The sequence below is a fragment of the Sorex fumeus genome, unplaced genomic scaffold (assembly GCF_029834395.1).
Source record: "Sorex fumeus unplaced genomic scaffold, SorFum_2.1 ptg000008l, whole genome shotgun sequence".
In the NCBI taxonomy this organism is placed as follows: domain Eukaryota; kingdom Metazoa; phylum Chordata; class Mammalia; order Eulipotyphla; family Soricidae; genus Sorex; species Sorex fumeus.
In genome coordinates this window covers 29374539-29402446 of record NW_026606065.1, presented here as the reverse complement: position 1 = coordinate 29402446, position 27908 = coordinate 29374539, and the positions used below count along the sequence as shown (strand labels likewise).

Genomic DNA, 27908 nt, shown 5'->3' with positions numbered 1-27908 from the left:
CTGCAAAACCTAAAAAGACTGCATGTTTTGTGTAGTTCATGTAATTAAGAAGGAGTTTGCCTATTTTTATGCTTAAAAAATTTCAGAGAATAAAAAGTGCCTTGCAACACATGAAAATGATCAATTCAAACTTCAGTGTCTATTAAGAAAAAAAGGAGTGGGAGCTTCAGAGATAGTGCAAGGGTTAAGGTACTTGCCTGGCATGCAGCCAACTCCAATCCACTCCCCAGCAATGAATATGGTCCCCTACCAGCATAGCCAGGTGTGGTCAAAATACCCCCCCCCCATACCCCCCTACACACACCAAACAAACAAAAAAATCTTAAAAAAAAAACTCTATACATGGGATTTACAAATTGGGTCCATTAGGCAAATGTTTGTGCAGAAAAGGGAAAAAACATGTATACATGTATATCTCAAATGATTGGATTCCTTGTTTCCATTTCTAAAAGTGGTTCAAAAGAATTGTTCAATTGGAAGGCAGCCGACCAATTTTTTTTAATTCTTTCAAGTTATTTTACTCAGTACAATAGGTCTCATTGCTAAGCAATTTCCAGGGAAAGGAAATTAATGAACAGAGAGAACCCACTTCACAAAGCTAAGTTCATTCACATTAAGTCCAATCACGGTATTTCTAGAATGAATGGGTGCCTTCAGGATGATATGCCTTGTTGCCAGATACTTAAAAATAAAGCATGGACCTTTTCTCCCCCAAGACACATAGCACCTTTTCTGTGGAATTTCCCAAACAATTACAATTGAGATGACTTAGGCTGTCCTTAAACATCTTCTTTAGAAATAATAAGCAAAAAGACTAGAATAATGCACTATAGAAAATTATCTCATTTGTTTTGGTGAATGATTCTGTCATTATGAATAGAAGAATAATTGTAAGAATTCTCAGAAAAGATAAGCTGATTTGCGCCAAATAGATGCTTCACCAGAATGGGAAGCTAATTACATTGAAAAGCCAGTCAGGTTGCAAGTTGATCTCTAGACAGTACCTTCGCTCACCACCTTCTCCTTCCCCTCTTCTCCCCTTTATACTTCTCCTTCATTGCTGTGCTGGGGATCAAACCCATGCAAAGCAAATCCTCTACAGCCACATGATACCCTCACCTGCCACTGTTATGCTTCAAGCCAGAATCATGGTATTGGTCCTGCTATGCAGACAGTAGCTTTTTTTTTTTTTTTTTGCTTTTTGGGTCACACCCAGCGATGCACGGGGATAACTTCTGGCTCTTCACTCAGGAATTACTCCTGGCGGTGCTTGGGGGACCCTATGGGATGCTGGGAATCAAACCCGGGTCAGCTGCATGCAAGGCAAACGCCCTACCCACTGTGCTATCACTCCAGCCCCCTTAAGAGAGAAATGAAGCTTACCTGGTTCCTGGAAATATAGATAATGGTGGAAAAAATGTAGCTTGGGCCCCAGAGCCGTAGGCAGTAAATGCCCGGCACAGGAGGACACTGCTCCGTCCGGCCTTAGACTGACCAGTAGGATCATTTCCGTTATACACATCTGCAGAGGCGCCGTCGGGTGAACACCAGGACTGGATACCAGAGTGCCTGACCCTTTCGGAAATGCATGTGATGCGGCCTAATAACGCTTTTCATGCTTTGTGTGTGTGTGTTGGGGTGGGCGGAGGATGGAAGGGAAGGGAAGAAAAGAGAAAGGGAAAGAAGGGGAAAAGGAAGAAAGAAAAGGAAGGCAGGAAACAGTAGGAAGAGATGGAGGAAGGAAGAAAGGAAGGAAATAATTTTCTGTGGCCACTTAAGCAACTCCACGGTCAGAGCACAAACCAACCTTGGGCGTGTGGAGGCCTGAGCTCTAACTCCCGTCCCACACAACAGGCACCAACTGGTATGGCCCCAGCAGCCCCGGAACTGCCTCCTGGGGCTGAGCATTGAACTGTGCCATCCGACTGGCTGGGTATCACTGGGAGAGCCCCCCACGGCCCCTCCCCAGTAAAGCAGTGCTAAGCCCAGGGGATGGGCTCCGGGGAGCCCTGGTCTGTGGCCTCTGCTGCCTGCGCTGGCGAGTGAGCCCCTGGGCAGTTGAGGCTGATGCTGTCATAGGACGAGGCCATGACCCATGGGCGACCCCAGCACCAAGCAGGGCTTGGACCCAGTAGGGATGAACAGTTGGCCAGACTGGGAGCGTGCACACCAGAGCACCCCACTGGAGGCAGGCTTTGGAGACTGAGGCGAGGTGGAGGTCGGCCGGGAGCAGCGGCTAAGCCCAGGCAGGGCTGCAACCGAGGGTCCAACTCGTGTTGGGCTGCAGAAGGGACGTGGGGGCTTTTAGTGTCAGCCTGTGCACCCGATGACCTTCCCAACGCGTCCCAGTGCCCCTGGGAGGGAGACAGGCTGCCTCTTTGCACCAGGTGACCTGGGTTCCCCCTAACACAGACAGCAACATGTCCAAGAGGCCAGGCCTGTCCAGAGCAAGGTTCCTCAGCAGAGGAGGAAGCAGTAAGCTGTGAGGGCTGAGGTGCTTGCCTTGCACACAGCTCATCCTGGTTCCATCGCCACACAGAGGCTCCCGACAGCAGTGACCTCTGAGCACGGCTGAGTGTGGCCTCTGCCCTCCTAAAACAACTGTCACCCACCAAAGGAATGCTGGTACATCTTTAGCCAGCCCCTGGAGAAAGCGGGGAGGTCACGGTGTGGTCAGGCTGTGGTCATCTCTCACCACAGCCTGAGGACCAAGGATGCCTCCTTTTTCCTCTGAGATGCCTCATCAGAATCAGAAAATCCACCCAAATATTCTATATCCACAAGGGCACGAGAACGGCAAAGATCCTGACATTTTACAACATACTGTTTTTAACACACAGACACGGGGGGCGGAGAGATAGGACAGTGGGCAGGGCGCTTGCCCTGCACCTGGCTGACCTGTGTTTGATCCCCCGCACCCCAAGTGGTCCCCTGAGCCCCACCAGGAGTGGTCCTTGAGCCCAGAAGCAGGAACAAGCCATGAGCACCACCAAATGAAGGCCCCAAACAAACAAAAACTGATCTGGGAATCCAGCATGATTCTGGCCATGGAGGAGCACGGTGTGGCCTTGGGGCTCGTACCATGGATGAACATGCAGGAGGAGGTGGGCACGGCCTAGCCAGAGAAGAAAGGGGAGCTTGGTTTGCCCTCCCCCTTTCTATCCCCCAAAGCTTGAATCCAGCTGGGCTATGTATGCTGCAGCCCCGCTATCAAAAGACCACCCCCTCTAAGGATGGTTTAATCATCAGCTCTGCACGTGGGTGCACCCAGCTTCATGCTGTCACCAGTGCATCCTCCTCCGGGGAGCACAGAGACAAAGACCCTCCCCACTCCCCATTGGACTCAAATGGTGCTGCCCAAGGGGGGTTCTCACAGCCTCTAGAGCCGGGGACCAGGCAGACCCCAAAGTCCCAAAATCAGTCTCCAACGCAAGTAAGGTGCTGGCCTTGCACGTGGCTGGCCTAGGTTTGATCCCCGGCATCCCTGATGGCGCCCTGAGCCCCCACCAGAAGTGATCCTTGAGGGCAGAGCAGGAATAAGACCGGCATATTGCTGGGTGCGTCCCCCGCCCAATCAAAATCCTAAATCAATCCAGGTCTCCTGAGCTGCCCGGTGGCTGTCTCGGAACAGCTCGCCTGCCCTCTGCCTTCCTCCATGACTCTGTGCACCAGCACCTCATTGGCTGAGACCTGTTTTCTTGAGCAGCCCTGTAAAAAATGATCATGCAGAGGGGTATGGTGCCACCAGCAGGTCAATCTGTACCTGTGAGGCGAGTGCATCAGCAGCCTGATGGCGCCTTCAGACTTCCAGATACCCCAAAATTGCTGCTGTGCCTTTGGCCAGACCCCAAAACTTGGGGCAAAGTTTACCAAGAAAGTAAACGCCCAAAAGTTAGGTATGTGGGAGACACATCCACAACCCACCTCCGGCTCAGCTTTATAATTGGAAGCATGTCCTCTCTGGTTCCTGATCGAACTGCTTAACGGCCATGATCCCAGAGACTCAGAAACAAATCTCAAAACCCAACAGCTTTTGGCAGAAATGCGTCCAGTCCCTGCAATGGGTTTCAGGCGCTGGGCCACCCCAGGTGGGAATAGGTTTTGTGCCTTGGCCTGTTCCCCCTGGCGGCCCGGTGGCCGCCATCCTTCAGAGGCCACTGGATAGTCAGGTTTGGGCCCCCAGTGACGAAACACACAGGGCCTCACGAGATGGGGGTGGAGCTGGGCTTGTCCTCCCCACCCCAACGAGACCCCAAGTCATTGCCCACGAATGGCCTCTCTGGCTCCTGATCCAGCTGATTAACGGCCATGATCCCAGAGACTCAGAAACAAATCTTAAAACCCAGTGGCTTTTGGCAGGAATGCATCCAGATCCCACAGTATGTTACTGTCGCCGGGCCACCCCAGGGAGGAAAGGGTGTTGTCACTCCACCTGCTCCCTCTTGGCGGCTCTGTGGCTGTCATCCTCCAGAGGACTTTGGACAATCAGGCTTGGGCCCGCAGTGATGAAACTTGTTGGGCCTCACGGGATGGGGGGGGGGGGGGGGGGGGGGGGGAGCCAGGCCTGTCCTCCCCTCCCTAACGAGACCCCAAGCCATCGTCCATGAATGGCCTCTTTGGCTCCTGATCAAGCTGCTTAATGGCCTTGATCCCAGAGACTCAGAAACAAATCTTGAAACCCAGCGGCTTTTGGCAGAAATGTGTCCGGACCCTGCAGTAGGTTACTGTCGCCAGGCCACCCTAGGGGGGAAAGGGTGCTGTCCCTCCGCCTGTTTTCCCCTGGTGGCTTGGTGGCCGCCATCCTCCAGAGGCCATTGGAGAGTCAAGCTTGGGCCCGCAGTGACGAAACTTGTTGGGCTTCACGGGATGGGGTGGAGCCGGGCCTGTCCTCCCCACCCCAATGAGACCACAAGTCATCGCCCACAAATGGCCTCTCTGGCTCCTTGATCAAGCAGCTCAACAGCCATGATCCCAGAGACTCAGGGGCAAATCTCGAAACCCAGTGGCTTTTGGCAGAAATCCCTCCAGATTTAAGTGTTAAAATTTCGGAATTTCAAAATCACATGGCCCTACTGCAGCCACACGACATCATATGTTATTCATAACCAGCAATAGTACACAAATTATCTATTGTTGCCTTTTTAGCATATCTGAGTGTAGGGGTAAAATCTCAAATAATAATGGTGGGTCTGGTGTCGAAATATTGAATGTGATCAAAGTAGAGAGAGAGTAATGTGGAAATCATCTACCCACAGGTGGGGGGAGGGTGTGGGATGGGGGTATACTAGGGTTTTTGGTGGTGGAGAATGGGCACTGGTGAAGGTACGGGTGTTTCATTGTATGACCGAGACTCAGACCCAAAAGCTTTGTAACTGCTCTCACGGTGATTCAATAAATAAAATTATAAAAAATGAAAAAAAAAGCAAAGTGGAGTTTATGCACAATTCAATCAGCTAATCAGTGGCTGAATAGCAGTACTCATACAAAAAAAAAACAAAAAAAATGATCATGAAGCTACTTTATAAGGAGTTTTAAGAAATGAGCTGTTTTGATATTTCTCCCAATGAGTCTCAACTCAGACCATTAAAATTGATGCTATAAAAATATAGCTACCGAGACAAAACCATTTTTTAAAAAAATGTACAAAAGGTGCTATTTAATGAGGAAATCTCTTTCTTACACACTTATTACAGTAGGAAGCAAGAAATTTTTCCTGGCCCTCTTTGAAAAATAATGTCACATATTTAAAAATAAAAAGAAATGGAAGATGCTGAAGGCAGTTTAACAAAGAGTATCAGACTGAAAGTATTGGCTGCTAATCAGAAATTAAAACAAAAGTAATTTTAAAAAAGTAGAAATCTGAGGTTACTTGTACTCATTTAATTACAGGACAAAATACCCAAGAAAAGTGATGTATTTTATTTATTTATATATTTTTAATGGGCTGGAGCGATAGCACAGCGGTAGGGCGTTTGCCTTGCATGCGGCCGACACGGCCGACCCGAGTTCAATTCCTCCGCCCCTCTCGGAGAGCCCGGCAAGCTACTGAGCGTATCTCACCTGCACGGCAAAGCCTGGCAAGCTACCGTGATGTATTCGACATGCCAAACACAGTAACAAGTCTCACAATGTTACTGGGCCCGCTAGAGCAAATCGATGAACAACAGGAGGACAGTGACAGTGATTTTTTTTTTAGTAACTGCTATAAGCCAAGCTGGTTGAACTTTTATATACTTTTTTCTCATTTAAACCTCCCAACACTTTTATACTTCTGTTAAAAAGGTATATTTGGGGATTCTGGGGGTGGGGGGTGGGGTACACTTGGCTGTGCCCAGGGCTTACTCCTGGCTCTGTGTTCCGGGATCATTCCTGGCAGGGCTCGGTGCACCCTGTGTGATGTCTGGATGGTGTTTGATTTTTTGAGCCCCCGTGACCCCCCAACCCCCAACAATGCAGTATCATTCCTCACTTAACAGACGAGGGAGGGAAGCTGCTGAAGGCTGAAGTTACTTGCTGTGCTTGTTACCGAGGACCACCCCGCGTCTGCAGGACCTGGGTCGCGTTCAGCACCAGCGGTGCTGCTGTGGGCAGGGCCGGGCACGGAGGGACCTTCCTGCTTTCCCAGCAGCTCCTGTTTCTTCCTGGGCTTGCGGCCGCATCACACCAGTCCCTGCCTCCTCCATGGCTGCTTTTCTCTGTATTTCTGCTTTCTTCCTTCTTTTTTTGGGTCACACCCAGCGATGCTCAAGGGCTTACTCCTGGCTCTGCACTCAGGAATTACTCCTGGCGCTGCTCAGGGGACCATATGTGATGTTGGGAATCAAACCCAGGTCGGCCATGTGCAAGGGAAATGCCCTCCTCGCTGTGCTATCGCTCCAGCCTCTGTATTTCTGATTTCTAACCTTCCTGCAGTCTTTTGCCTTTGGGCCTGCAGGAGCGGGACCCCCAGGTAGTGGCTCTGCTTTGGCCTGGCTATGGCTGAGGGGTCTGGAGGGTGGGGGCCACACCCCTGTCCTGAGTGCATTGTGCTTTCTGTCCCCAGAGAAAACCCTGCCAGCCCTCTGGTGCTGCCTGGGTGCCCTGTCAGAGGGTACCACTGGGTAGGCACGCGGATAGCCCAGCAGGGAGGGCGCTTGTCTTGCATGTGGCCCACCCAGGTTCAATCCTCTCCTATAGTCTCCGAGCACCGCCAGGAGTAATTCCTGAGCTCAAGCCAAGAACTGGGGCATTGGACCTTGCCCTCTGCCCCCCAAAATACAGGATCATTTCCTCTCTAGGTGCTTTACTCATTACATCTGTCAAGACTCTATTTCAGAATTACAGTCCTATTCTGAGATGCAAATGGCCGTGGGTTTGGAGGGTGACACCACTCACTCCCTCAACCTTATATAAACCCTACACCCGGTCGCTGAAGGGTGAGCCCAAAACCTGCAGTAGCCAACCCGCTCTCCTCTTGGCCAAACCCAGCAGTGCTCAGGAGACCAGATGTGGTGTCAGGGCTGGACCCAGGAGTGTTCCTGCCAGGACAGTACCCCTGCAGGAGGGATCTGGGGAAATCCATGGAGGCTTCAGAAAACAGGAGACACAGGGCCCAGTCAAGATTTGAAAGTGCTGTAGGCCAAGTCTCGTCTTTTCTTTATTTTTATTATTAAAAAAATTGTTTTGTTTTTTTTGGGGGCCACATCTGGCTGTGCTCAGAGACTACTCCTGGTAGGCTTGGGGTGCCAGGTCAGCTGTGTCCGAGGCAAGCACCCTCCCCGCTGTACTTACTATCTCTCCAGCACCACCTTTTTCTCGTTTGTAATTTTTCTTTAGTAAGGCACCAAGATTTACAAAGCTATTCATGGTTGAGGTCTAGGCCGATGCCATGCCAGCACTGACCCTACTGCGTGTCCACTTCCCCACACCTGCCCACGGCCTATTCCCTGGGTGTGGTCTGGCCCCTGGCCCCCCACCATCTCCCTCCCTGCTGGCAGAGCCATGTAACCACTGCAGTTGCCCACGTGGGGTCTCTTTCCTGCCAAAGCGCCTTATTACAGCCTAATTACAAACAAGTCTGCACTTCTCGGCGGCACCACACACGGAGCTCCTTGATTTAGAGAAAAACATTTCAAATAATGCAGACTCCAAATAATGCAGACTCGCAAGGCGGAGGCACAGCCTCTCCCTGTTTCTTACTCAGAAACAGATTCATTTGGGGGCTGGAGAGATAACACAGCGGGTTGGGTGTTTGCCTTGCACATGGCTGGCCCAGATCAGATCCCTGGCACCCCAGGTGGTCCCCTGAGCACCACCGGGAGTATTTCCTGAGTGTCAACCCAGGAATAACCCCCGAGCATTGTCAGGTGTGGCCCCTGAGAAAACAAAAAATAAAAATAAAAGATAGAAAAGAGACAGCCACTTTTTGGGCCTGGAGCAATGGTACAGCAGGTAGGGCATTTACCTTGTATGTGGCTTCGGAAAACAGGACACACGGGGCTCAGTCAACCCAGGAATAACCCACCCAGGTTCAATCCCCAGCATCCCATATGATCCCCTGAGCACCACCAGGGTAATTCTGTAGCAGAGCCAGGAGTAACCCCTGAGCATCACTGGGTACGGCTCCAAACCAAGAAAAGACAAAAAAAAAAAAAAGCAGCCACTTTGGGGGGTGAGGGGTAGAGAGGGGTGGTGTTCAGAGTTTAGTCCTGGCTCTGTGCTCAGGGATCACTCCTGGGGGTGCTTGGGGACCATATGGGCTGTTCTGCGTGCAAGGCAAGATCCCTGGCACCCCATCCCTATCTCTCCAACCCTGGAAACAACCAATTTTAAATCTATTCCCCACCCTCTCCATCATCAGCCCGGAGACTCTTCCTTCGGAAAGAAGCCACTTGCGTGGACATCCTGGGTGCTGGCCTGGAGAAAGATGCTGAGCTTCCTTGGTGGTGGATGTGGGGGTGGGGTGGGGATCCCTGACCTGCACATGGAAGGTTTTACATGTGTGTGTGTGTGTGTGTGGGTGAACTTTCCATGGTTTTTCAAGATGGATGGTTTCGTTTTCCCCATTTTAGAGCAGAGATAAGCACTGTTCTAAAGAAAGGAACTGGCGTTCACAAAAGCACCAAGCAGGACCTGGGGAGATGCCCAGAAGACTGTGTGTGTGTGGAGGAAGCTCAGCTTTGTCTCGCAGCACCTCTGGGAGGAACCACTGAGCATCATGGGGAGTGAACCTCCCCACCCAAGGGCCCCCACTCCTGACACCCATCATCAAGCCTGTCATCATCACGCTAAAGCCTTTAAACGCGGAAATCTAGGTTAGACAGTCCCTACCTCTACGATCCAGGAAACACAATGCTATTTTGGCACCTTTTCCAAGGTGCAGCCCTTCTCTTCCCTCCAAAGTTCCAACTCCAGATACTGCTGACTCCCCAAACCGAGAGCAGAGGGACCATCTGTTCACGGCCACTTGGAGTTTCATCATTCTGTCCTCACTATTGCCACATCTAGGCGGTGATCCTAAGACCAAACAGAAACCCCATTCTTGAGATGATGATTCAGTCATTTTGACTTTATTTTCAGGAAAAAGAAGACACAAAGTCCGCTGCCTTGAAAACCAGCTATTAAGAAGGCACCGTGAGAAAGAGTCGTGTAATCGTTTTACTGCCTAAGGAATGACAGAGATTGCATAAGTCATGAGGTCACTGCTGTGAGAAAACAAACATGATTATTCTGATGGACGCAAACAGGAGTTGCTTGAAGATACCAGACACCGCCAATGTGGGGCACATGTTCTAGATAAGGGGACAACCGTGATTCCCAGTCAGCTCAACAGAAAACTACTTTTCCGTTAGAAACGCAATGTATATCTATGGATAGCCCTCTTAATACCGGGGAGAACAAAGGCAGAGCTCACACAATAATGTGAGACGGATTCTACTTGGGTCTGCTCCTTCCTCAAGCGTGGCTTGCATGTCTGTGAGCGGAATGTTCCCACAGGAACCTACGTGGTTTCCTCAGTCATGAGACCACACAATTGGAGCATCCAAAAAAAGTTTCAGTGAATTTCTTCCTATAAGTAAAATGCCTCCAGACCCACTAACTGTGGAAATTCCCCCTCTTCAATCTTTGCCCTGCTCAGGACAACAAAAACACACTTAAATATATTTAAAAAAAAAAAAAAAGACCCCCCCTTGAATCTTAATTTACCCTTTTTTCTCATTAAATAATGATTCTAATATACAGACATGGATATTTTACACATTGTAGGGTCTCAGCCTGTTACTGAGGTTTGCAATGATGCATCAGTCACTGTGTGTCAGTTACACACCCCAAATGTGTTTTTCCTTCTACTATCAGCAATTGAAGATCTTTTTTTTGGGGGGGGCCACACCTGGCTGTGCTCAGGGCTCGCTCCAAGGCACCTGCAGGGTGCCAGGCATTGAGCAGGGTTGGCCACCTCCAAGGCAAGCACCTTAATACCTCAACAATGTCTCCAGCCCTCAAGATTATTTTTTTCTCTTTTTTCTTCTTAATTAAAAAAAAAAAGGGCTTCATTGCTGGAATTTAGAACTTACATTGGAGTTATATGAAAAAATACCATTTCCATGCGAAAGCCACATCAAGCCTTCAAGCCTCTATTGCTGGTGCTGTAATCTTTTTGCGTGTCTTTGTTCTCATAGAAAAGAAGACAGCCTGGAATGAACACCACACGAGCCTCTGAAACGGTTCAACGTAACAGGAATGCTGGGCCTGGCTGTACGGCCACCTGCACAAACGCGGCCCGCAAAGGGAGAGAGAGGTCGGACATCTTTCTCTCCCAGGAGAGAGAGGGGTCCAACATCTTTCTCTCACAGGAGGGGTCCGACGTCTTTCTCTCACAGGAGAGAGGGGTCCGACGTCTTTCTCTCGCAGGAGAGAGAGGGGTCAGATGTCTCTCACAGGAGAGAGGGGTCCAATGTCTCTCACAGGAGAGAGGGGTCCGACGTCTTTCTCTCGTAGGAGACGGGGACGGTTAGGGTGGGGGGAGTGTCAGACGTCTTTCTTTTGCGTCTGCTGCAGCTTTCTTCTCAAGAGCCCATAATTTTCCTTCGTCCCGGAGGCAGTGGGATCCAACCGCAGAGAGATCTCGTAGTGCTTCTGGGCCAGGTGGAGATGACCCCAGCGGTGATAGAGCACGGCTGAAAGAGCCAGAGAGGAACTGCATGGCAATGCTGCAGCGGGAACTGGTGGCACCCCGAGGCCTCGCACAAAGAAACCCCAGAACACCGCTGCACATGGGGTTTCCCAAATGGCTGTGGAAAGTCCCTGCATCCCGGCTGTGACCTTTCTGCAGCCAGGCTCTGGGAAGGGCTGCTTGCTTTCTAAACTGTGAGGGTCTTTATTTTTATGGCACTTTAGGCCACGTGGTCCTAACAGTGTCTATGCTTAGGGATATCACTCACTATCACCTCCCTGCAGTGCCAACCTCTCCCGCCCCAGGTGTCTCCTCCTCCCCTCCCCGCTCCCCTCATGCTCTTTTTCATCTCCCTGCGAACCCCCACCCGCCCCTACTGCTTGTTGACTCACTTTTGTAGTTAAAGTCCTGGAGACTGTGTTTTCCCCTTTTTTTCTCCTCTGTTTGTTTTCAAGCCACACCCAGCAGTTCTCAGAGCTTGCTCTTGACTCAGCTCAGGGGTCACCCCTAGTGGAGCTCAGGTGGACCCAAGGTGGTCCCGGGGATCAAACCAGGGTCACGGCCTCAGCACTGTGTGCAGTGACCTACTGTACTCCCTCTCTGGCCCATGCGGTGACTAAGCTCCCGGAGGAAATTCTGGGCTTCTCTGCATCGCCTGACACGATCCCCCACCCGGAGGCTCCACCATCACCCACTGCCCAGACCAGGGTGAGGATTAAGAGCTCGGGCGGCGGCTCCCAGTGTGCCACGCCCATCCGGGAAGCCACTGGAGACCGTGCAAAGCCCCGGCCCTGCACATGGCCAGGCACCTCTTGGCCCAGGCTCCCCAGCACCCCGGGGCCAAACCAGAGCTTGTCTGTTGCTGAGTCACCGAGACCTGACTCTGAAGATTAAATGAATCTCAGTCTCAGGACCACACGAGGCTCGCGCTGCATTCATTCTACGGGAGTTGTCCACACACACAGATTTGGGAAATGTGCGGACCAGCGCTCACACTTACACAGAGAAACACATGTAGCGGTGCTCGGGGCACCTTGGCCCACTCCCAGTGACAGTCCCCGGGGCAGCGGTTCTTGGGGGACAGTGGAAGTGACACATCTGGTGCTGCTTAGAGGACCGTGTGAGGATGACACTCAAGGCGTCACACATGCCAGGCACGTGCTCTGCCACTTTCTTTTCCCTTTTTTGGGTCACAACTGGTGATGCTCAGGAGTTACTCCTGGCTCATGCACTGAGGAATTACTCCTGGCGGTGCTCAGGGGACCATATGGGATGCTGGGACTCGAACCTGGGTTGGCCATGTGCTAGGTCGGCAAACACCCTACCCCTTTGCTATCGCTCCAGCCTTCACACGCTCTACCACTTGGGCCATCTCCCTGGCTCTAGATCAGACTACTAGCTAGCTTTATAAAGCATCAATTCCTGTAAAAATGCGAGCCAGTGCAGGAGGTAGGGCATGGACCTTATGCTGTCTGCAAAGACCTGCACCCTGGGTTAAACTGCTGGCACCAAACACGGTCCCCTGGGTCACAAGGCCCAGACAGCACCCGGAGCACCGCCAGGGGTGCCCACACTCCTCAAAGAAGTAACTAAGAATAAACACACAGGTCCATGCCAGCTGGCAAAGGGCTGCAGGAGGTAGATTTGAAAACCCTATTCTCCCAACGCGAACTTTATAGACGCGCGTCCGCTCTGCTGAAATCAGAGCCGTTCGACGTAGTTCAAGCTGACAAACTTCCTTACCCAAATTGCCATGGTAACTCGCAGCCTTCGGATGCGCTTTAATTGCTTTGAGGAATAAAGCTTCGGATTCCTGAGACAAAATACACGAAAGTTAGGCACCGTGTGCAACAAAGACTCAGTACCCACATGCCCATGCCCCTGACTTCCACCGCGCCCCTTGCCCTGAAGTGCTCTCGAGGACCAGCTGAGAGGGTGCTCCCCAGGGTGCTGAGAGGCAGTTGGAGGTGCATGGGATGGTGTGAAGGTGGTGTGGACGGAGGGAGGGCGAAAGGCCCGTGAGCTTCCTCCCTGCAACGCTGGAATCTGGTGCCTTGCAGAAAGTCACGTGGCTCTGGGTGGAGGGTGAGGGAGGCCGGGAGGGCAGGGAAGGAAGGGGTGGGCAGGCAGGGCAGTCCGCAGCAACAAACTCACCAATGAACTCACCTCCAGGAGTCTCAGGCACGAGTGGGGACCCCCCCACGCCCCACAACCCAGAAGCAGCCTGCTCATGGTGATTGTTGTTCTTGGGGCCATCCCTGGCTATGCTCAAGGCAGACTCCTGGCTCTGTGCTCAAGGATCACTGCTGGGGGTGGGGGGCTGGGGGAGCCTCTGGGGTGCTGAGGATTGATTCTGGTCTGCTGAGTTCTGGTCAAGCACTTTCCCCACAGTGCTCCCTTGTCCCACCCCTGGGGCAGAGTCTGGACTGGTTCCACAGGCACGCCCCGCCATGCCTCAACCACCAGCGCCCCTCCTCAGAGCCCCGAACCCACGGATCAGAGTTGCATGCCCGGACACTTCTAGAACGTGGCAAGGAGATGCTCGGACACAGGGAGGGTCTGGTCCGTGTTTTCCAGGGGCCCTCACCCGTGTGGTGCAGGTGATCCCCATACCGAGCTCCCGCGTGCCCCACCCCACGTGAACCCCACTCCCAGAGGGGAGAGGCAGGGGAGGGGCTTGGCGCAGTCTCTTCTTCGGGCTTCTGCTCCCCGAGATTGAGTCCCAGCAGAGAATCCTGACGAAGGTCTGATCTCCCAAGTGCACCTTTTTTCTTTTTCCTTTTGTTTTTTTGGGGCAATATTCTGTGGTGCTCAGGGGTTCCTACTGGCTCTACCACTCAGGAATCACTCCTGGTAATGTTTGGGGGACCAGGTCAGCGTCCTCCCCGCTGTTCTATCTGCTCACAAATACACCTTTGGGGCCAATTCCTGCTGGCTGCAGAGTGCCCTGCGACCCTCGGAAGCCCCCACCTGCTCCATGAGACCCTACCCCGGCTGCGCACCTTGTACTTCTGCGACTTCCCCAGAACGTTCGCCAGTGAGAACATGAGCGAGTGATCATTAGGGAGCAGTCCCAGCGCTTCTCTCCCGACGGCCTCGGCCTGGGCCAGGTTCCCTGCGAGGGCAAACGGGAGAGCAGGACCTGTGCTTACACACCAGTTTTCCATGGCGGGGAGGGCCTTTCTGCAGGGATTCTGGGTGGAGTGCTGCAGACATCCAGGTGGAACCACTGCATACACTCACACACACTCATATACACTCACACAAACACGCTCACATACACTTATACACTCCCACAAATATTCACACATACACTCATACACATACTCACATTCATACACACACTCACACTCACACAAACACGCTCACACACACTACACTCACAAATATTCACACATACACTCATACACACTCACAAAAACACGCTCACACACACTACACTCACACAAATATTCACACATACACTCACACACACTTATACACTCACACAAATATTCACACATACACTCATACACACACTCACATTCATACACACACACTCACAAAAACACGCTCACACACACTACACTCACACAAATATTCACACATACACTCACACACACTTATACACTCACACAAATATTCACACATACACTCATACACACACTCACATTCATACACACACACTCACAAAAACACGCTCACACACACTACACTCACACAAATATTCACACATACACTCATACACACACTCACACTCACAAAAACACGCTCACACACACTACACTCACAAATATTCACACATACACTCATACACACTCACAAAAACACGCTCACACACTACACTCACAAATATTCACACATACACTCATACACACTCACAAAAACACGCTCACACACACTACACTCACACAAATATTCACACATACACTCACACACACTTATACACTCACACAAATATTCACACATACACTCATACACACACTCACATTCATACACACACACTCACAAAAACACGCTCACACACACTACACTCACACAAATATTCACACATACACTCACACACACTTATACACTCACACAAATATTCACACATACACTCATACACACACTCACATTCATACACACACACTCACAAAAACACGCTCACACACTACACTCACACAAATATTCACACATACACTCACACACACTTATACACTCACACAAATATTCACACACTCATAAACACACTCACATTCATACACACACACTCACAAAAACACGCTCACACACTACACTCACACAAATATTCACACATACACTCATACACACACTCACACTCACAAAAACACGCTCACACACATACACTCACACTCATACACACATTCACACACACTCATACACTCACACTCATATACACACAAACATGCTCATATACACACACTCACACATTCACGTACACACACATACACACTCACAGACACACATTCACACTCATACAAACACACACACAAACAACTCACACACATACATACTCACGCAGACATATACATACTCACACACATACACACACTCATACATATACTCACACACATACCCAGACACACACACATACTGATACACACACACACACACAGGAGCTCTGGTTCCCACACACCACAATTCTGACATCTATAAGATAATTTCCAAGCCCATGGCAGAGGCCTCTGAGGCCTGATCCCGGTTTTCCCAGGGTTCAGATCCAGACAGGAAAGACGAGTGGAGGGAGCCAGAACACGCTGCAGGGGGATGGTTGAAGGTTGAAGCACAAGCCGGGCAAACAGCTGACCTGGTCCAGATACCTGGCACCGCCATGGGTCATCCCTGAGCACCACCAGGTGGGGACCCCAGACCAAAACCAAGACAAACTGTCACAACTTAGTAATTTCTACTTTCTTGGGAGAAATGTGGGACACCTTCGCCACCAACAACACATAAATGAATAATTTCTTTAATTAAAAAAAAATTAAGTAAGTCATGGCACTCTGTGGGCCACAATTTGACGTTGCGATCTCTGTATTCTAGAAATCAGCCTTGCCTTGGCCATCCCAGAAGTTGGGTGTTTAGGAAGATGAGGGTCTCTGCCCTGCTTACAGAGCTTCCTGGCATCACCACTGCCCATAGGGTGCTGGGGTGTTGAGGTCCTTAGGAATGGTGAGCAGGATGCTGACTGATTCTGGCACTCGGGCTAAGACCCAGCCCATGGAGTGCAGGTCATTCTCTCTCAGAAGAGAACCCAGCTGGGGGCATCGCTCAGTGGCTGTCTCTGAGAGGGAGCCCAACCTCCCCCAGGCCATCCGCTCAGAAGCCCTGCTCGCTCTCCCATGGCAGGATGGCTGGGATCAGGAACAGCTGGGCGTGTGTGTGTGCGTATGCATGTGTGTGGGTGTTTGCATGCATGCCTAGTCCAAACAGACCGAAATACCCATCTTCCAGTATGGCCAAGGCAAGGCCATTTTCTAGGACAAATAAGATGAGCAATGTCAAACTGTGGCTCACAGAGTGCCATTATTTACTTACATAATTTTTAATTATAAAGAAATTTATTAATTTATGAGTTTTTTGGGGGGCGTCCCTCCAGAAGTGTTCAAGGGGCTGTTCCTGACTCAGTGCTCAGGGGACAGTATGTGAGGTCAGGAGCCATCAGCTGCGACCCAAAGCCAAGTGCTTTAACTCCCCCCACCCCCTCTCTCTCGGCTCCTGTTATTTAACCTGTTTGTTTCTGTTTGGGGGCCACACTTGGTGGTGCTCAGGTGTATACTCATGCTTCTGTACTCAGGGATCACTCCTGGTGGTATGGAAATTATCTTATAGATGTCAGAATTGTGGTGTGAGGGGGGGCATCAAACTTGGCTGGCTGCGTGCAGGACAAGTGCCCTCTCTGCCATTTCATTGCTCTAGCCCTGGTCCTACTAAAATGGCACAAGAATTGAGGCGCAAAGACATACTCCCTGCTCACCCGTGGGGGAAATTAAAGCACAGTCCTCCCTGCTTTTTGGGTGGGCTGCGCCTGGCACCTGGCCCTCGCCTACCCGTATTATCCAGGAGGATGATCATGTTGTTCCAAGCCAGGCTGTGCTCGGGCTTCAGCATCGTGGCGTTCCTCCAGGCGTTCAGGGCGTCCACGTGGCGGTTCAGATCCGCGTACTGAAACAGAGCACAGGACCTCAGCTACACTCTCTCCCCTGCTTGCCCGTGAGGATGGGCTTGGTTTATGTTTGGTGATTAGGCCACATGGGACGGTGCTCAGGGCCCATTCCCGGCTTCCGGTGGGGCCCAGGGGACTCTGTGTCACGCCGGGGATGGGACTCGGTAGCAAGGCAAGTGCTATCTCTCGGGTCCTGTGACTTGTTCCTTAGGCAGCTTCTCAGTATTTCTACCAACTCATTGAATTCTCAAGATAATCTCGGTGCAGTCGATGACTATTTTACAGATACACACGCGAGGCAGAGAAAGAAGGGAACTTGTCTAAGCAGTGCACCAAGTAAGGGGTGAGCAGGAAAAGGTAACAGGAAGTCTGGCCCCAGGCTGGCTATTTTATTTTGGTGATGGTGGTGGTGCGGGAGGGAGTTATTCTCAGCTCTCTGCTCAGGAGTGACCCCTACTGGTGCTTAGGAGACCATGCAATACAGGGGATTTGACCCGGGGTCAGCCGTAGGCAAGACAAGAACTTTACCTCCAGCCTCAGCAAGCTTACAACTGTTTCCCTGTCACCCCAGACGTAGAGATTCCATAGAATCAAAGCATATTTCATGTCACCGAAACTGCTAAATTAAAGCCTAATTTTTCGGAGCCAGAGTGATAGTCCAGGGGGGAGATTATGCGCGACTATTCCAGGTTTGATCCCCGGCAGCCCGTATGAACCCCAAGCACTGCCAGGAGTAACTCCTGAGTGCAGAGCCAGGAGCAAGCCCTGAGCATCGCTGGGTGTGACCCAAAAAGCAAAAAACAAACAAACAAACAAACCCCTAATTTTTCTTTTTCTGGAAAGACCATCCACTCCAATTCTGACAAGATGTTAGATAAAATGAGAAACCTAATAGTTAATGTTATTAAAAACAGATGGCATAAAAATTCACCTCTGAAGATTCTGAATTCTCTCCCCAGACATTTCTAAGCTTCAGAGAAACCTAAGAGTTTTCAGATCCCACCCCTGGGAAGGTCTCTGGAAAATTCTTGAGCTCAGTCCTGGAGTCTGTCTGCCTCCTTTAGGAAGGAGATAATTATCTGTTGCTTCCTTCTGAGAGAAGCTGTTGTTTTTCTTTTCACTTTTTGTTTTGGCTTGTGGCCACACCTAGCTGTGCTCAGGGATCACTTCTGACTCTGTGCTCAAGGGGCATATATGGTGCCAGGGATTGAACTGGGTTGGCTGTGTCCAAAGTAAGTACTTAACACCCCCTGGACAATTTTTCCAATCCAAGGCAGGGACTGTTGTTGGACTTGAATAACAGAATATTGAGCAGCTAGTTCTCAACTGGCCTGAGAACATGAAGGGCTTTTTAGCAGGAGACCTTCATGCCCTCCTGAGCTCAGTTCAGATGTGCATCTTATCGGAAGGAACGGCACTCCTGTAACTGCAAGAGGACACAGGGCAAGAAGGGGTCAGAGCTGGGGTTAGAGAGATAGTAACGTGAGCAGGGCGCTTTCCTTGCACACAGTCAACCTGGGTTCAACTCTCAGCATCCCCTAGAGTCTCCGAGCCTGCCAGGAGTGATCTCTGAGCGCAGAGCCAAGAGTAAGCCCTGAAAGGTGATCCCCCCCCCCCAAAAAAAAATATTGATCAGAGCTTAAGACTTTTTCCTTTTGGTCCAGAATGCCTTTTATTTTTGTTATTATTATTATTATTTTGGTCACACCTGGTGATGGTCAGGGGTTACTCTTGGCTCTGCACTTAGGAATTACTCCTGGCAGTGCTTGGGGACCATATGGGATGCTGGGGATCGAACCTGGGTCAGCTGTGTGCAAGGCAAATGTTCTACCCCCTGTACTATAGCTCCGGCCCCCAGAATGCCTTTGAGATAAAAGGAACTTTCGGACTTGCTTGGTGACCCATATAGCAAACAGGTGGCATAGTATGTGGAAAAATAAAGAAAAGTTGAATAAATTATGGGAACATTCATGAACATCCATTTGTGAAAGATGTTGTTGGAATTATCGGTGAGATCTGGAAACTCGAGTTACAGTATTTCACCTGTTCAAAGAAGAAATGACAACAGAAAATCTTGGCCAGTGATGTAGGCCGGTAGATAGGGAAAGGCCCTTTGCAGTGGAAGAAGAATTCTAGGAATGATCCAACTTGTGGATACAGAAAACAAAGGCCTGATAAGACCATCCGCAGACCCTCAGGATATAGGCCTCCCCGTGAAATTCCTCTTTTTGGACCTCCCTGGTAACCTCCTTAGCAACGAACTTTTACCTGGAAAGAAGCCCCACGTGGGGGCAGGTTGGAGAAACCCTATAAAGGCCACCTTGAACAAAGGAAGCTCGCGCATATGCTGCCTGAGCCCATGTGCTGCTTGCGCCCACGTGGCCGAGCACATGTGGTGCCTGAGCACATGTTGCCCGCATCTCCCCTCTTGAGATGTGTACTTTCATGCTTTCGTGTCTAACTTTACTCTCTCACTCTCTCTCTCCCCCTCCACACCTAAAAATCCTCCAAATAAAATCTATTTACTTCACTGCTTGTCTACTCCTGAAATTCCTTTCTGCGAGGCGAGACAAGAACCCAGCAACCCTGGGTCCCGAGTGGCAGAGGCGGGTGGGGAGAAAGTGACTGTCTTTCTCCTCCCCGCTTCACATAAGTCACCCGTGGGGCCCACCGACATCACTAGCAGCGCTGACCGGGCCCTTATGCTAAGGGGCTACTGATTTCTTGGCCAATCCTGCTCAGCAACTAATATGCACTTGAGCCTACAAGGTCAGTGCCAATCTTCTGAACAGACGCAAGTCAAAACAGCTTTGCTGACAACACGCCCACGGAATTTCTCATGCCGGACTCTTTACTCTGGCTGCTGCTACTGTTCCTATTTGCTGTCAGGCAAAATTAAATTTTGTTTTGACCTTTGACCCTGCCTACAGGATCTACACAGAGTGAACACACCCCGGTTTACAGGGAGGAGGGGAGAGGGTGACGCGCTGAATGAGCCATGCAGGGCGCAGAGCACACGGGCAGTGCCCTATCCCCCGCCCCCTGCTCTGTGCTGGGTTGGAGTCTCTAGAGCGGGCATTTCCTGGGGTGCTCTGCCACAGGGCTCCCTAAACTATTCTCCTTCCTGTTTCCTGTCCCTCTTTGAAGTATCCCCAGGTCCTTTTGCACTGCCACAGGCTGGAAACACAGGTCCTTCCTTCAAGGTCTCAGCTCTGGGGCCTGGGGCAGCCCCTGAACACACAGGCCCTTTCTTTGAGCAGCCCCTCATTTCTGGCTCGAAGACTTTGAGCTCTTAGCTAGGGCTCCCTCCTATAGCTACCTCTCCCCCCCAAGCCTGCAGGGTTTCCTGAGTCCTTAGCAACTTTCTCTTTTGCTCTTCCAGCAATTGTCTAACCAACTTCCCGAATGAAATCTTCTCTTTTTAAAAATGCTGAGCCTCATCCCAAAAAAGCAAAAGCAAAAAAAAAAAAAAAAGAAGGCTGGAGCGATAGCACAGAGGGTAGGGCGTTTGCCTTGCATGCGGCTGACTCGGGTTCGATTCCCAGCATCCCATATGGTCCCCCGAGCACCGCCAGGAGTAATTCCTAGTGCATGAGCTAGGAGTTACCCCTGTACATCGCCGGGTGTGACCCAAAAAAGCAAAAAATAAATAAATAAAAAATAAAAAAAAATAAAAATGCTGAGCCCCGGTTTCTGGTCTCCTGATAGAGTTAGTCCTTGCACAGGAAGTGGTGTCTGAAATACCGCCAGCCACAATTAGCATTGTCCTTGAGGTGAGGTAGGCCACCTGATCCAGCTCTTTCCACTTCCTGTTCCACCAGGAAAGAACGGCGCTCACCCTCCTTCCTTATCTGGGCCCAAAAGTCAAAACACAAAACCTCTCTCTTCCTTTCCTGAAGAGTGATAAAGGAGGTTTGTTTGTTTGTTTGTTTTAAAAAGAAACTTGAAGTTGGTTTACTTGCCAATATATTAATGTGTTGCCTGAACTGCTGAGAGATTAAGCTCTTAATGCAGTTAAGCTGCCAGGCTGCCCAGGACTGAGTAATTAAGACAACAATGGGGAACAGAATCTTTAACCCAGCAAGAACAGCGGACAAAGGGAACCTAAGTGGGTCTTTCAGAGAGGCAGGCTCTAGCCACAGGCTGGGGCGGATAAGGCCAGAGGGCATTTAAGGCTCAGCTCATTCCCCCCCTGAGTTGGAGCCCAGGAGATCACCAGGTGCTGGAGCCCAGGAGAGCACCCTGGCTTTCGTTTCCCGTCTCCCTAACAACAGGCTCACAGACCAGGGATGCTCTAGGTCCCAAATTCCCAGGCAGCTACTCGGGCGAGAAGGGCACAGCAGGCTGGCGGCCCACGGGCTGGGTTTGAGAGCGGCCGCCTGCAGGAAGAGGCACCTCCAAAGAGGAGGAAGAGGACAGAAGGAACTGAAATGGGAATGGATGTCAGTGATGACCCGGGGCCCAGCTGGCAGACGCAGGCCAGAGCAGCAATGCCGCGGGCTCAGTGTGGGCTTGGGCACTAACTGCCCTGATTGGGGCTCCCGCTATCCACCCTGCATCGGTAGTGGTCAAGTGCCGCACCTGAGCGTTCCCCTCTGCAGAGAGAACTCAGCAGATGCCCAGCTATCCTTTCCCTCCGACCCCCAGTTTTTTATTTTTTGGTGTTTTGGGGCCACACCTGGGGGGGGGGGCGCTCAGGGCAGCTGGGGACCAAACCTGGGTCAACTGCGTGTGAGGCCAAGATTCCTCCCTCAGCCCCGTGATCTCTCTCTCCCATCCCCAATGTGGCCCTGCAGATGTGCCTACTGCCACAACAGAGGGAAGTAGTGGCTCCGGACGAGGACGGGTGCTGAAAAGGAGTGCAAGTGACATGCATGTCACCCCTCTCAGTAACAGCCCTGCAACTCGACAGTGTGAGAAGGAAAGGAGAAAAAGAAAAAAAGTATCTGCCCGAGAGGCAGGCTGGGGGGCGGTAAGGCTGGGGGGCGGGAGGAAAACTGGGGATAGGGGTAGAGGGAGACACTGGTGATGAAACTTTGTATACCTGAAACCCAGTCATGAGTCACTTTGTAACTTTATAATTAGCTGGGATTCACATCATCCTGTTGTTCCTCAACTGCCTCCAGCAGGCACCAGTAACATCTCCTTCCTCCTAGCCCTGAGATTCTAAAAAGTGCCACATTCAAGGCTCTTTCAGGGTTAGGAGAATGAGACCCATCATTGTTATTGGTATTTGGCATATTGGGTACGCCACGGGGAGTTTGCCAGACTCTGCCGTGTGGGCAGGTTACATTCAGTAGCCGGGATTCAACAAAACTAAATAAAGCAGCAACTGGGAAATGCTCCTTCCTTCCCTTCCTCCCTACCCCCCTCTATTACCTACTCACAGCTTGTCCCCAATCATGGGGGGGGGGGGGGGCGTCTGCTCGTGGCTGAGATGCTACAAATGCCAAGTGCCCAAGTACCAACCATCCCCTAGAGCTGTTTCTGCCCTTCCTCCCACCCCCTTGCATCTGTCTGTGGTCAGGCTCCTGGGAGGGTCCCAGCTGGAGCCTGGAGGGTGGAGGGAAGGGTTCTCTCCTCTTCCTAACCTGGTGATACAGTATGAGCAATTTTAGCATCCAGGGAGCATTGAGTTTCAGCCCTAGTGGAGGTGCGGAGATCAGGGCAGGTCAGATGCTGACCCTGCCAGCGAGGACAAAGCCCTGTGCAGCGGGACCCACAGGCATGTTCCTCTGTGGTGGCCAGCCGAGCAGAGACCCGTTTCCACCCCATAGTGAGGCTGCCCAGGTTTGCCACTGAAATGCGCTTTCTGCTGGGTTAGAGACACATGCGCATGAGCCTCTTCGCTGTACCAGGTGGTCCCCATGGCACCAGGGATCGAGCACGGGCCTCTGCGTGCGAGGCCAGCACCTGAGCCCTCGGGACCCTGGCAGATCACCAGCAGCACCTGCATGTCTGCAGGGACTCGGCAGAGCCACCCCAGCCCCCCAGTGAGCTGCAATCCCACCTCCTGTCCTGCCCATTCATCACAATCTCCATCCACGACTCAAAGCACCAGAGTTGCCCGGCTAAGGCTGATCCGCACGTCCCCAGCGTGGCCAGCACTGCTGCCCGGCTTTTCAGTAAATGGCCACACTTCCAGGCTGCGCCCCACCAAACTGTCTCCTCTGCCCTGACCCCTCCAGGGAGTAGGGGTCAGCATGAGAGGGGCTTGGGGGAGCATCCCTGGCACTCCTGGTGGGGTGGGTGGGCCTCCGGGTTGCCAGGCACCACCTCTGGGCTGCTGCAGCCCTCTGAGCGAATTCCCAAATTCCCCAGCCTCGAGACGGGAATTTAAATCAAGGAAAGGAAATGAAAGGAAAAGGAAATCAACAAGGCCCACAGCTCCCTAAGCTTTCTGTTGCTATCTAAAATCAGAGAACTCCGAGGCTGTAGCCATGGGGCACGCTGCTTTCTATTTCCATCAAGGAGTCTCAGAGCGCCTTCCAAGAAGCCCCCCCCAGACCCCCCCCACCCCCCCCGCGGGCTCCCGTAAGCAGCACAGTCCTGTAGTGGGGGACACGGGGGGCGGGGGGCACGCAGCAGCCATGAGGCAGGATCTTATTTTAATGTTTGCGCTGGCTGTGCACCGCAGACACAGGAGCTAGGATGTACCCGGCAACCCCCAGGGCACTGGGGACTCCTAACATGGCACCTCACTGCTTAGCTCCACCTGTGGGCTCTTCACAGGGACTGAGCCACTGGTGGCTTAACGCGATACACTCAGGCAGTCGGGGTGAGCTCTCCCAGCGGAGCTCAGCTCCTGAATGACAGAAGGAACCATGGGGGCCCGGGCTGAGGGCAGCATCAGGCACAACAAGCCTTGCCTGCCTGAGGCTCTGGTTTCCATCCCCGGCACTGCTGAAAGGAAAAAAATAAATGTGGGATGTAGGACTGGAGCTACAGTTCAGCAGGGCGGGCACTTGTCTCGCACACGGCCAAGCCGGGTTCATTTGAGCCTGCCCGGAGTGAATCCTGAGCTCAGAGTCAGGAGCAAGCCCTGAGCAAAGCTGGGTATGGCCCCTCCACCACTACCAAAAAAAAAAAGTGAGATGTGGGTGGGAGGGAGAGAGTACAGGGGTGAAGGCCCTGATATGTAGCTGGCCTGGGCTCAGTCACCAGAATCATATATGCCCCCCCCCCACCCCAGTAGCACCAGCAGTAAGCCCCGAGCACTGCTGGGTCTAGAACACACATATGGGTTTGGCCCCTCCTCACTGTGCCAAGCTGCCAAGGGGCTCCCCCGCCCATGCCACCCTGGCAGGCACAACGGGGACTCCTGGAAACCTGTTTCTGTAATTTAACGAAGATAAGTTCAATTCAGGGCCATTTCTGGAACAAGCTCTGGATGGAGAAACCAACCTCCCTTCCTCTTATTCTTGTGCTTTTGGTCACACCTGGTGGTGCTTGTAGGCTACTCCTGGCTCTGTGCTCAGAGATCACCCTGAGAGGTGCCTGGAGACCCATCTGTGTGCTGGTCAGCCACAGACAAGGCAAGTGCCCAACCCACTGTGCTTCCTGACCCTCCAGAACAAGCTTTCTTTGGAGCTCTCTGTTGAGGTAGGGAAACATCCAGGAGGCATACGTCACGGGAAGTGAGCTCTTCTTTGTCATGAGACCCCCCCACCCTCGCCCCTCTCTACGATGTTCCGTGCCCCCGCCCCAGCACTGGAGAAACCTCCAGGTTGTCCCTTTTCACTTTAAAAACTAGGGTCATGTAAATTCTCCTGTACGCACATTACTATATTCTGGCTTTTCCTTCCTCAAATCTGTCTAATGTTCATTTGTTTGCTCCATCAGGCTAAGATGAGACCAGGGCTAGGGGTGCAAAGTTCCCTACCCCCAAGCAATACGCACACACAGCACCTGCCACTTACTAGGCGCCCGAGGTTGTAGTAGCAATCTGGGTACTTCCTCCTGTGTTTGATGGCCGTCCGGTAACTGTGTTCAGCAGCTTCAAACCGTTTCAGACTGTTCTGCACGATCCCTAAATTCATCCATGCGGCGGCAAAGTCAGGCCTTGGTGCAGAATTTTGAAAATCAGTCAGCAGTGGCCCCAGGCATGGGACTCAGGGGCGAGCATCTGTGCTGCCCGAGGCACCGCCCACTCCCCAGGCACCGCCCACATCTTGGAGGCACCGCCCACACCCCAGCACTGCCCAATCCTGAGCCACTGCCCACAACCTAGAGGCACCGCCCAACCCCGAGACACCGCCTACAGCCTGGAGGCACCGCCCAGTCCCCCAGGTACTGCCTGATGATTCAGCACTGAATTTCTGAACCATCTGGCCAGGTTGGCCAAACGTCACTGGGAGACCTAGAAACGCCAGAGCACAGCTTGGGAGGGGAAAACAAAAAACAAAATAAATGGGGGTGGGTCAAAAAAAGAAAAAAACAAAAGCAACAGAGACCCGCTGCCTCAGAGGTCCCCATGTAGGCTTGCCAGCGGTCACGCCTAAAGCTGCCACTGGAGATGGAGAGACAGTACAGTGGGGAGGGTGCTTGCCTCGCATGTGGCCATCCTGGGTTCCATTCCCAGCACCACATAGGGTCCCCAAGCTCTGCCACAACTGATCCCGGATCACAGAGCCAGGAGTATGCTCTGCACACAGCCAGCTGTGGCCCCAAGACAAAAGGCGAATCCTCCCCCCAAATAGGATACATATGTTTGTTGCAATATTGTTCATACAACAAAACTGGAAGTAATACCAGTTGAATACAAACACACAATGCAGACATTGTGGGATTTTCATGGAAAGAAGCATGATGGGTCAGTGAGAATCAGCGCCAGAGACTAAAATGTGTAAGTCATGTCATGTATGTCAAGAAAAAAAAAATTAAAAAAATAAAGACTTGAGAAAGACTGCTTCATATTCAAAAATCAAGTCTATGGCTTGAGAATGCCTTCTGTTTTGGGATGCACACCGAATTAGTATAACAAAAATAGTAAGGAAAATAGTGTTTGTTCCAGGGCTGCAGAATGCAATAGAAATACACAGAAGGGAAGTCTTAAATGAATACAAATGTTCCATTTCTTAGCATAACTGATGGTACAGTAGGACATGTTCTATTAGTTTTAGAAAGCACATGTTTTGAGTGCTTTTCTGTATCTGAAGTGTATTTCTATTTTTTTTTCTCTCAACAATGCTCAGAGGACCAAGTGGTGCCAGGGATCAAATCTGCACCTCCTGTATACAGAGCCCATAATCAAGCCACAAATAATCTCTTGGACCCCTGTAAAATACATTTCATAATAAAAATGATGTTTTTCAATCAACCTTTGCAAAACATTTTTTTGTACTTTTTTAGGTCATACCCTAAATAAAACTCAGGGCTTACTCCTGGATCTGTGCTCAGGGAATCACTCCCGGCAGGGCTTCGGGGACCATATGAGGTGCCAGGGATTGAGCTCAGGCCGACTTTGTAAAAGGAAACTCGTGCCCTGCCTGCTCCAGCTTCCAAATTTTTTTTTTTTTAAAAAGGAAAGCTTGAACCTAGGAAGGCAAAGGACTTTCTTCACCACTAGCACAGTATAAAGACAATACCTCGGGCTGGACAGATAACGAAGAGGGTGGAAGACACTTAGCTTGCAGGTGCACAACCCCAGTTCAAATCCTCTCTCCACATACGGTCCTTGAGCAGAGAGCCAGGGACAGTCCAGAGCCCCCCCCCCCCCCCCCAGATGTACTCCCGCACCCCACACAGATCAAATAACGTCAAGACAGAGCTTACTGGATCTGCACGGCCAGTGAGAGCAGTTCCTCGGCCTCCTGCAGCTCATTCCTTTCCTTTAAGATATTCCCGAGGTTATTCATGGCATGCACGTACTTGGGATTTAACCTGAGTGGACAGAGGCGCCGGACATCCGTGAGTGGACATCTGAGAATCACCAGAACCTCAGGAAGTGGCACAATCTGTGGAAGCTGGGGTGGGGTGGGGTGGGGTGTCTTTCAGGGAAAGCCCAGAAGCCCAGAAAGTGAAATCAGGAGCCAGACACATAATCCCGTATTGCTGACCCCAGGACAGGGAAATGTCCCACTAGACTAATGAGTCATTTTCCAATTTTGTCTTGCTTGTGCGAACGGGTCATAGTGTTGAAGACCCAAACAGGCCTGGAGGGGGCTTGTCTGCTCCACACCCCGTAGGGTGGGGCACCCCAGGGGAATGCCTGACGTCCAGGGGTATCGGAGGAGATGTGGGGCCCATGATACCTCACGGCCTCCCGGTAGTAGCGGATGGCAGCCGTCTGATTGCCCTTGTCGGCCAGGTTTTTGCCAACATTGTAGTGAACCTGAAAAAAAAAAGAGATAAGAAAGTGGCCAGCAGCTCCTGACCTTTCGTTATTGTTGCTCCAAGTTGGGATCTCCACCATCACGTCTAACTAAAAACAAAGGGGAAAGGAATATAAAACAAAATCCCCAACCCATGTGGATGTAAGCTAAGCCCCTACCGAAACAGCACCCGAACCTTCTTCCCTGTAAGAAAAGCATCAATCAGGGAGGGACAAGCAGATTCGAACTGTCCGTGGCTGGAGGAAATGTGGCAGAGGATGACAGGGATGGGACT

At 51.4% G+C, this 27908-nt stretch overlaps 1 protein-coding gene across 2 annotated transcripts in view; it reads right to left on the bottom strand.

The window, feature by feature from the left end:
- Nucleotides 1-10924: 10924 nt before the first annotated feature.
- TMTC4 (transmembrane O-mannosyltransferase targeting cadherins 4) overlaps nt 10925-27908 on the bottom strand; it is a 55113-nt gene continuing 38129 nt past the window's right edge. The window contains exons 10-16 of one of the 2 annotated variants that reach the window (XM_056109710.1): nt 27554-27633; nt 27075-27182; nt 25220-25361; nt 17185-17299; nt 14155-14267; nt 12896-12965; nt 10925-11156 (exon numbers count right to left, since the gene is read on the bottom strand). In XM_056109710.1, the coding sequence (XP_055965685.1) occupies nt 11008-11156; nt 12896-12965; nt 14155-14267; nt 17185-17299; nt 25220-25361; nt 27075-27182; nt 27554-27633 (777 nt within the window). In that variant the 3' untranslated portion in view covers nt 10925-11007. The remainder of the gene's footprint in view (nt 11157-12895; nt 12966-14154; nt 14268-17184; nt 17300-25219; nt 25362-27074; nt 27183-27553; nt 27634-27908) is intronic. The other variant, XM_056109711.1, reaches the window with a different exon arrangement.